General features: G+C 38.2%; 1 protein-coding gene across 1 annotated transcript in view; it reads left to right on the forward strand.

Annotated features, from left to right (window-relative positions):
• ADAMTS19 (ADAM metallopeptidase with thrombospondin type 1 motif 19) overlaps positions 1 to 5,481 on the forward strand; it is a 253,116-nt gene extending 247,635 nt beyond the window's left edge. Inside the window, exons 23-24 of the mRNA XM_077137955.1 lie at positions 2,925 to 3,102; positions 5,061 to 5,481. Of these exons, the coding sequence (XP_076994070.1) occupies positions 2,925 to 3,102; positions 5,061 to 5,212 (330 nt within the window). The 3' untranslated portion in view covers positions 5,213 to 5,481. The remainder of the gene's footprint in view (positions 1 to 2,924; positions 3,103 to 5,060) is intronic.
• The last annotated feature ends 5,633 nt before the right edge of the window (positions 5,482 to 11,114 follow it).

Consider the following 11,114-nt stretch of genomic DNA (forward strand, 5'->3'; position numbering starts at 1 on the left):
GAAAATATTCAAATATTTAGTATTGTCTTCTACAATAAAAGTAAGAATGTTTAGATTATACCTTGTGATTCGAATTGTTACAATTTAAGTATCTGTCATTTTCTTACACTTTTACCAAATTATATTTTAGGAAGGAAATAATCACTGGTAAAAGCTTGATGACTCTGTGATTAAGTTATCCCAATGAAAGTTATATTCTAGGGCTGCGAGTCTACTTAATTTCATAGTAAAACTTATTCTATTTTTCTCAAAGGCAGAAATGAAACTTTTATTTAAATGAATTATAGAACTTCTATAATTTGCTGAAAAACATATTTCCGGTTTATGCCAAAATACTTAGAAAACTTAACTTGCATAAACTAATGTTATTTTTTCAGTTGTGTCCAGAATTTTTATGAAAGTCAATATTCAGTCATGAAATGCAAAAATTATATATTTGGAGTTACCATGTATGTATAGTTAATTTATTTTGTTTTCGGTAAAACTGAAAAGTGATGTATTACTTCAGTTTTCTCTGGTCCTTTGGAGTTGATAATGATTAATTGAAAGTAATAAGAATAATTTGTGGCTGATTACAGGGCTTGTTTGGATGTGATTGAGAACCTTCTTCATCACATCTAAATGAGATAATCTATTATAAAAATCTATTATATATTAAAACCTAAATTATTAAATAAAAAATGAATCTATTACAAACTATTATTTTTTTTGTTTCTCAAATATTGTGATCACGTTCAACATCCACAGAAATTTTAGGAGTAAATACTAAACTCATGGCTTTTCACATAATCTTCACACATTCAAAGTTTTTATTTTATTTTGAATTTTCCTGAAAATACTTTTCTAAGAAGCATGATGTCTTATTTATATAATTATTTCTATACTACAGAGTGCTATTAAGATTAAGATTTTCAAGGAACAACAGCCATCTCAAACCTGTTCTTCTAATAGTTTCAAGTTAAGAGAAAACGTAAGGAATTATTGACTTTACATCCTGCAAATTAGACTGGACCTACAGTCCAGTCCTACATTTGAAACATACAAATTCTGTAAATGTTAAACAGGAAAAATTGGTCTGAAAGGGATATGACACTCCAGCTGTCCTGTCTGCTACTTTCAGAAAGCTAAGATTTCATCATATACAAAGAGCATTATCCAGAAATATTTGCAAACTAAAATTTAGAAAGATCAGTTATCTGTAGAGTAGATCTGTTTTAATGATACACACATAAAGTTATATTATTCCATCAGTAAGATAATCTCTTACCTGAAGAAAAGAAATCAGACCATGATCCTGAAAGATGAACATCAAAGAGGATGCAATCCTAAGAGTGACTTGGTAAAAAAAAAAAAAAACAATTAAAAAAAAAATCTTATGTCTGCGTATCTAAAAGGCAACAATCCAGAACATATTTATCAATTTTAAACTAGGATTATGCACAACAAGATCATTTCTTTAAAGACTTCTAGAGATGGAATCAATAAGCCTTTCTTATGCAAGTACAGCTGAGTCTTTCCTGTATAGAAAATCTTATGGCTGGTAAGATTTTCAGAAACACAAGCATGTTCCCTCTCTTATATATAATTTCTTAATTTTTTTGTTTGTTTGTTTTGCATGGGCAGGTAGCTGGGATCAAACCCAGGTCTCCGGCATGGCAGGCAAGAACTCTGCCACTGAGCCACCATTGCATCACCCTACATATAATTTCAAAGACATAATATAATTATATTTTTTCAATCAAAGTAGCATCAGCTTCTTTGTGTTACAAATGAAATCTATTGACACATAAGAATTCAAGAGAGTTCTCTAATATAAGACCTCTGCCCATAAAATATGTTCTTCTTTACAAGATGTCTACCAATGAAGGCAAACTACACTTAGCTGGAATGCAGGAAGTCCATTAAAAGGTGTTTTGATTAGTAAAAATCCAGATAATGAAGTATTTTTACTAGCACCATGTCTTAGTTTGCTGGGGTGCCATAACAAGGTACCACAAAGTGGATATCTTAAAACAACAGAAATCTGTTGTCTTGCACTCTGAGATGGTGTTGCAGTGCCACACTCTATCTGAAGCCTGTAGGGGAAAACCGCCCCTTGCCCCTTCCTGTTTCTGGAGTCTGTGGCAATCCCTGGTGTCCCTAGGTTTGTAGATGCACCTTTGCCTCTCGCTATGTGGCCTTCTTTCTCACCTCCATCTTCATGGGATGTTCTCCCTTGTGTCTGTGTCTCTGTCTCCTCTCCCCTTCTTATAAAGTCTCCCGTCATCATAGATTAGGGTCCCCCGAATCCAGTCTGGCCTCATGTTTAACTAAAAACATCTGCAAAGACCCTGTTCTCAAGTAAATTGAGTTGGGGCTTGAACATGTCTTTGTGGAAGACACTCTCCAACCCATGACACACAATATCAGGCATCATCTAATCAGCAAAGAAATAGAATTTATTTTGGTAACTCAGGTCGATCAACCATCCAGATATTGTTGGTAGGCTTTCCGACTTGGCTGGAGTAAAATGAAGCCCCACAATTGTGTGTACACTGATTCGTGAGCATGAATGACTGAACTGAGGAATGATGAAAATATTATTTGCAAACTGGGTATTAGAGCTTTGAAAATTGTGTCTGCCTTAGCCTATTACTGGTATCATTCACCCTTTTTATATGCACTTGCCTTCAAGTCATTCTCTCCAACCTTCTTTATCTTCCTTTTCTCTCCTGTCTCCTCACCCAAAGCTCTGCTTGAGGTCAGCCAAAGCTTCTGAACAACTTTGTCCCCACGTATCACCATCAGTGGGTCTGACACATGTTTTGAATCATATCTGGACGTTGTGACTTATGTTTAATTTTAAGAAAATAGAGACTGTGGCTCATAACCTGGGAAAAGACAACAGCAGACAGGCCTTGTAACCAGTATTTAATCTTTCCTAGTGCTCAATTACCTGTGGCAAAGGAATGCAGTCCCGGGTTATCCAGTGCATGCATAAGATCACGGGAAGGCACGGAAACGAGTGCTTTTCTTCAGAAAAACCTGCAGCTTACAGGCCATGTCACCTTCAGCCCTGCAATGAGAAGATTAATGTAAATACAATAACTTCGCCCAGGCTGGGTAAGGAGACCAAGAGGCAATGTTTTCAGAAACATCGACATACTCCGGCTTTTTCTGTTTTCCACATGACCTTACAGCTTGGGATTCATAAATGTATACTGATTAGCTTGGTTCTGACTAAATCACTTGTACTTAAGTATAATTTAGTCCAAATGGTCATAGTGGTAAAAAATCTTAGAGACTAAGTGTCCCTGATTTCTACAGATCTCTTTCCACTCAGAACCAGTTTCTGGGAATATCAGTAACCACACCACTCAAGGTCATCTTAAAAGGATTGAAGGATATATGAGGTTTCAGGTTCCGACCAGGTCCGTGAAATTGTAGCATACACCTCAGATTCCACCATTGTCAAAAGCCTTCTTTCTGACCTGGGTGCATATTATCACTGGAAAAATTACAGTAAAAAATGACTTTCAAGAATAATAGGTCTATGGATTTTACGTCCCTGAACAAGAGATACTTTTTGTTTCCGTCTTTAAGGACATGATATTTTTAAAAAATTGATATGATTAACATACTGATAGTTATATAGATTTTATGTTAAGGCATGACAATTACTGCTATTTTAATCTAATCTACCATCAAAAAGTGTAATATGTATTTTAAGTAGATATAGTCTACATTTGATTAACACGTACTAATGAATTAATTATAATTAACTTCTATTTATGTGGCAATTAGGAGCTTTTCACAGAATTCCTACCTGGCTGTCAATGGGTTAATACATGCTTAGCACCTTCACTTTTAATCTGTTCAAATAATCCAGATGGGAACAAATGGAATCAAAGAGAATAATATTGCTAGAATGCAAGGAGCTACATTGTCATAGGTACTTCAGATTCAATCAAGTGGAAAAGTTTGGTTTTTCATGGAAACAAAACAGAAACACTCTATTTTAGCCAAATAATTAACATTTCAAAGAAACAATAAATTCAAATAGAATAGGGCTTAATTAAGACAAAAAGTTAAGCAGTTCCAGAGCAGATGCCCCAAATCCATGTAATTAAAAACAACATAATCCTTTTCTCCATCAATTATTTGGAGGTCTTCTTGATGTATCATATGGCAGGAAAAACAGAGTTTCATTAAAATGGCATTTTCTCTTTTTACAATTCCATGAAAATACACCCCAAAACACTGAAACATAATAATTGTAAAAATCTAAGAATTTTAAGTAAAACGATGAAACATTTTGGAATGGGGCATAAGATGGAATTTGTAGCATGATTTCCATTATGCACATCAGAACACACTATCTCTTCTGAAAAGCAAAGACCAGGTCCGTGTGGCCAAGTTTTCCGTAACAAGTTCTCATCTCAAACACTTTAATTATTGTTAAAAATTTCACTCACTTGTGATGATCAATTCTGATTTTAAAGATACCTAAAACCACTATCCCCAGCTACTCAGCCTAGACCCATCCACAATCTAGGAAACTTAGATGTGAAATAAAATGAGACTATTTTTGTTTTGCTATTTCACTTGTAATTCCAGCCATGGCAACACTTTTTAATTTGTATTTCCCTTAAGGTGGTTGTCCTGAGCACCTTATTTTTCTCATTTTAATCTTATCTGTTAAAATCCAGAGGAAACATAAATGAAAACCATCAAATTGAACCTTGAAAGTCATGTGCAATGCCATTGAATTTGGAAAACCCATCTTTTTTTTTAAGCCTTAGAAGACTCATAGATGAGAATGCCATCCATTCACTTTACTCCTTTATTATAGGGTGTGTTTGTGTATGTGTGTCTGTGCACGCGTGTGTGAGTGTTACCTTTATTTCCTCAGTAGAGGAATACTGTCAGTTGAGTCCTAAGATCAGAGTTTGTCTTTTAAGTTATAGAAGGTAATTTGAATGAGGCAAAGCAAATGCAAAAAATACGTGGTCTCGGTATTGTCCCGGGAATGAGCCCTGGGACAGCTCCGTGCATTGAGTGTACTGTGTTCTGTTTCACAGCTGCTCTGACCTTCAAGTGCCTGGGAGACCAGTGGCCTGTGTACTGCCGGGTGATTCGCGAGAAGAACCTATGTCAGGACATGCGGTGGTATCAGCGCTGCTGTGAGACCTGTAGGGACTTCTATGCCCAAAAGTTGCAGCAGAAGAGTTGACCTCCAGCAGGCTGGCTGGCCGACAACTCTTCGCGATTACATTATTTATAGACACACACACACTAGCATGTTTTTCAGACCAAATATTATCAGATTTCCATGTAATTTAATCAAATTAATTTATTTTTTATTTCCCTACCAAACATCCGACGTGGTTGCTTTGGTTGTGAAAACATCTTGATTTATTCTGTATGGCTTCATGGATAATTTTATATGAATAACTTGGATCCAGTTTCCAGAATAAAAGGAAAAAGGAAAAATAAAACCAAGATCATTAGACTAAATTTTGTTTTTATGCTAAGGTGCTACTCTCTCCCCACCACCACCATTGAGTTATCAATAATGTATACTTACCTAGCAGAATAGTTTAGTCATATATGGAGAGAAATTATTTTCTGGTGCTTTTTTCTTTCTTTTTTTTTTTTTCGGTGTTCTCATGCAGAATTGGCACATTTGCTCTGTAATCTGTGGAAACATAGCAAACCTCCTAGTGTTGAAGAGGATTTTAGAGAATGTATTATGAATTCGGTTCAGAATTAGACACATCCATAGGAAAAATTCTACTGTAATTGTATCATTATTTTTAATAATGGAAAAGTTAAATTAGGGACTTTGATCATGTTCATGAAAATGTACTTGAACACAAGTATTGTAACAATGAAACACTGTAAAGATTTACACTGAATCATCATTGCACTGTTGATATAGTGTAGAGAAACCATTATAGAAATGGTAACATCTTACAGAAATGTGTATTATTTTAACATGTTGTCATTAGATTTTAGTGGGTTTTTTTAAATATTCTGAACAAAAAAGCATCCATCTGCCCATTTCCTTGTATCTCTTCTACAGGGTTCTGAAAGCCTGTAGTATTCAGCCTCACAAATCACCATGAGAGAATTTCCTAGATGCATTTCAGCCTTTTCTCTAGGAATAAGGAAAGAAAAAGCTTATAGGACTGTGGTAGTTCCAAGGTGCTCTTTCTTTTTAAAAATTAAAAAGTTTTGCAATTCTGTGAAACGTTAAAAAGCCAGCTTAAAATTTTTCTTGTGAAAAAATATTGTACATGATTCACATGATTTCTCAGATTTTTTTTTTCAATAAAATATGTGAAACTTTCTATTAGGAGACAATTCTTCATAGGACTCTCAAATTTCCTATGTCCTGTAAGCGAAGGCATCGACTGCTTTTGTTCCACACCATCTTTAAAAGAGTGTTTGTAGAGAGAAGAGCTTTGTGAGATAGAGAATGTCTCTATGTGGAGAAAGGGGCAGGCATGCTGACTGCCCGTGGTACGAGTTTCGGGTTCCCATCATCAGGCACCCTCCCCTGTAACACAATCCACTGCAAGTACAGTGTCATCTGACCCCTTTGTGTTGCCTTATGAGAACTGGGACTCAGAGAACAATGCAAGGAAATTCTGATTCTCTGGCTACTGCTATTGTTGTAAAGTAATAAAGTCCTTTGCCCTTGACCTAGAAGTCTTGTGTTTTCTGCCCTCAACCTGTGGCAGTCTAATTTGATAGCTTGTAAGTTGGGGTAAAACAACAAACCCTTCACTCTTCATGACACTTCCCTCATTACTGTGTCACTTTCATTTTAATAAAAGTTTTTTTGTTTTTTTTTTTTTAATATGGGGAACATGTTATGAATATGTTGGATCCAGTTACAGAATAAAAGAATAATTTCATTCTCAGAGTACTTTAATTCCTGAGATTAACCAATATCAACACATTCAACTCTAGATAAGAGGGTAATAACAGAGTGAAAAACTGAAAAAGGATCGGTTAAAAGCATATAGGTATAAAGAAATCCTCATAACTGCTGTAGTATTTGTTTCTACAACTGGCCCATGACCCTGCCTGGTATTTATAACCTTCCCTTTTCACTAGCCATCCATTTTTCCTTTGCCTTCAGCAAACACCTCATGGCTCCTTGCCTGGTTGAGAGACCCGAACTTTCATTCCTGAAGGATCTGTACTTTCGCTCTCCTGGCTGTGCTCGGTTGCTGTGGCTCTCCATTAACTTTTACCACTTGACATGGGGGAATGAAGAGGTATCCAGAGAACCTCTGAGTTCTAGCCCTGCTGTTCGCGGCCTCTGTGATGTAGTGGAGATCCAATTTCTGCTGGGGAATGAGATGTAATTGCCCCAGCCATATGGTAACCTGTGTTCCCCTGTGAGCTCAATACAAAAAGGGTCCCAAAGGGGTCAAGCAGCAGTTCCGGCTTTCAGTAGAAGGGAACCATTTTTGAGTTCCTTTGTGGAAACTTCCTTCCTCTGATAATACTTGTAAACCAGATAAAGTGTTGGGGACCTGAAGCGAAAATGTTGCTAGTGGATCATTAGGGGTAATAGTAAGGAGAGACCCTCCCAGTTCCATCCCTTGATTCCTGAACATAGGAAACAAGGATGGAAATAGCAACATATTGGTGAGTGATTCCGACCATACACAGCCTCCTGAGGGAGCACCTCAGACCTGCAGAGTCTTTTCACCACCTGGTTATCAGAAATGGGTCTTCAAAACGCTGTTGCTTTGTTCTGTTAGCCCATCTGCTTCAGGGTGACCGGACCACGGTCATACCAGGGAATCGCGTGAGCGTGAGCTCACTGTCCCATCCTATTTGCTGTAAAGTGAATTCCCTGAGCAGAAGCAATATTGTGTGGAAAACCATACCAGTGGCTGAGACATTTTGTAGGTCCATGGATGGCATTTTGGCAAAAGCATTGCAGGCTGGGAAGGCAAGTTCATATTCAGAGTAATTGAACTGTTTCTTGAAGAACAGACCCTTCTTCTTTCATGACAGAAGCAACCCAGTGAAATCACCCTCATATTGAGGGTATAGGCTGGTCCACTTCTAGAATGGTCCATTTTGGGAATGCAGTGTCTCCTCGGCTATTGTTAAACTGAATCTGCCCGGTCACTGCAGCTGCACGGGTCTTGGTGAGTGGAGGTTCATGCCGCTAACCCCCTGCATGGTCTCCACTCCTGCCTCTCTGGGCTCTTTTACTCATGAGCCCATTGGGCAAGAGCAGAGGTGACAACTGAAGGAGACTGGCCAACACCCAAGAACTTGCTGTCTTGTCCACCTAATTATTGGGCTTCTTCTCTCCTGAGGGTGCCTTTTGTTAACTGGGATGTAAGTATTTTCACATACTAGACCATCAAAGGACTTCTTCCCCACAGAATTTTGTAGTTATTAATTTTTAAGTCCTGTTCCTTCCAAATCCCTGGCCATCCAGTCAAATCGTTAGCTACGCCTCATGAATTTGTACAGATCCATACCTCAGGTCATTTCTCTTTCCAGGTAAATGAACAGGCAGATACTCTACTTGAGGTCTCCTTATCACTCTCCTTCAAGGCCTTCAGTGGGTTTGTAGAGCTGCTGCTACCCACTTGAGTGAGGCTAGCATATTGTGAAATAAGATTGCTGAAACAGGCCCACATATTTTTTTTATTTCAGTCACCTGGTCATAAGGAATACTTCATAGTTCCTTAGGCATGATTTGAGAGCTAGAGAACTGTGTTGCAGTAGTAGAAACAACATGCTCATGTAATTCATTTACATTTTCAGGCTATGCCCAAGCCTAATGCCCAAACAATTGATGGTGGAGTACTGCTCTGCACAGGTAATCTTACAGGGTGGCAGATCGGATACTACCCAGTTCACGATGGGCAGCCCCAGGTTGCCTGGTAACTTTGTAGCCCGTGGTCAACTTTGCAGTCAAGCATTCAGTCTCAACTAAGACCCAGTAGCAAACTGGAAGCTGCTTCTCACACAAAAATAATTTGCAGAGAATGACACAGCTTTGCTCCAACCCTTAAAGTTCTCACTATGACTCACCAATATGAATGTACCCACCATATGGTCCATATAGGAAGCTTATCTGCCACTGATTCTTCAGGCACCATCATATCTGCTGTGTCATGCAGTTCAAATGGCAGAGCAGCTTCAATTGCATCCTCCACCTATTGAAGCCTCCCTTCTTTCTCTGTGTTTATAAAAACCTGGAAGTCATTTAGGTTACTCAGCAAAAGTTTCAGAGTAGCATTCTCAACTGAAGCACCTATTGTCAAGGAAGCCTACTCTACATTGTGTTTCTTTCTTAGGAAGAGCCAGAGACAGGACCTTGTCCTTTATCTTAGAAGGGATATAGTGACATGCCGCTGGACTCATAAATTTCATGAAGTTATGAATTCCCTGAATTTATGAGGGACTTGATTTCCACCCACTGGCATACATGTATCCCACCAAGATATCTCTGGTGGCCACAATGTCCTGCTCACCAGGTCCAATTAGCATGACATCAGTGTGTTAGACCCAGTATGATATTGATGCAACATTAGGAAGATCAAGGACCCTGTGAATTGGAGAGTTGATACATCTCTAAGGTAAGACAATGGAGATAATTTCTAACTGTACCAGTTGAAAGCAAACTGCTATTGTTGGTCTTTACTAACAATTTTATTTTTGAACTATTGTCAAATTAGTAGCTGCATACTGGTGCTAGAAGGTATATTCATTTGCTCCAGAAATAAAATCATATCTGGAAAAGGTGTATCAGAGCCACCATCTGATTAAGTTTATAATGATGCAATGTAATTTTCCCTAGCCCATCTTCTGCATAAGACAAATAGGCAAAAGAATTCTTATTTACCACCCTTGTATTCCTCAAATCCTAAGTAGTAGAAGTAATTTCTGAAGTCCCTCCAGAAATGCTACATTGAGTTAGTTTCCAATTTTAGTATGTAGAGGCAGTTCTAGGGACTTCCGCTCTGCATTACATCCTTAATACCCCTCATTCCACAGATCATGGAATCACCAAGGAGGGGAGGGGTCCTGTCAGTCTCTGTGCATATTCCAAAAATCCTTCCAGAATCAGAGAAATAAGTATGGGGTCTGTCATGGAAACTTGTGTCTGCTATGATACAGATTCAAGCCAAAACTCCATCTGACTTCCATAAGTTCTTACACTGACTATTGAACTATAGTGGCATTTGGGTCTCCAGGAATTAGTATCAGCCCAGAGACAGCAATTAACCAGAAGTCAAATAATTTTCCCCTTCCCCAATACATGGTCATCCTGGTAAATAGCCACAGGACTCCCTCGGGGACCACTAGGAAGTAGCATTTTCAGTACTACTGCAGGATTTTTCCTCAAAAGAACCTGGCTTCCCCTTCACTGAAGACAGTCTGGGCCTGTGGATGTACTCACTTTTAAAAATTGATCAAGGAATGCAATTCATTATTGTGGTGATTCAAATCAGACTTCTGTTCACGGAACCTAGTACTTATACAAATCAAATAAGACTTTAGTAGAATGCCTATCCATATCAGCTCCAGAGAGAATGATTAATCAGCCAATAACAAAAATGTTTGTAGATAAAACTATTCCAAATATCATTTTGTGTCTGTTGCCCTTTATGGTGACCATGTCCACCTGGTCTCTGGCAGTTCAAAGGCCACCATCCAGCACTGGCCCTCCTGAAATCCCATCTTGCTCATGAAATTCAAGGAGCCAGGTTCTACAGAGCTTGTTCATGGTTCCAACACTGCCCTCACTATTGACTTTCTCAAAGCCTTGGTTGGGGGAATGCTCTCTGAACCTTCTTGGTGGGTATATTTAGCAAGTAGGCATGCGCATCTATCATATCAAAACCATGCAAGAATTCCAATCTTCCTAAAATGTTGAATTTCTTCTTCTAAACTATATCATAGCAAGGAAGTTCTGGCATCGCAACTTCATTCATTTGTAGGCCACCACTGCCAAATTAGTAGCTGCATACTGATGCCAGAAGGGACATTCCTTTTATCCAGCAACAAAATCATATCTGAAATAGGTGCATTGGAGCCACCATCTGATTAAGTTTATAATAATTCAATGGAATTCTCCCTAACCC

Source organism: Tamandua tetradactyla, chromosome 20 (assembly GCF_023851605.1).
Source record: "Tamandua tetradactyla isolate mTamTet1 chromosome 20, mTamTet1.pri, whole genome shotgun sequence".
Taxonomy (NCBI): Eukaryota; Metazoa; Chordata; class Mammalia; order Pilosa; family Myrmecophagidae; genus Tamandua; species Tamandua tetradactyla.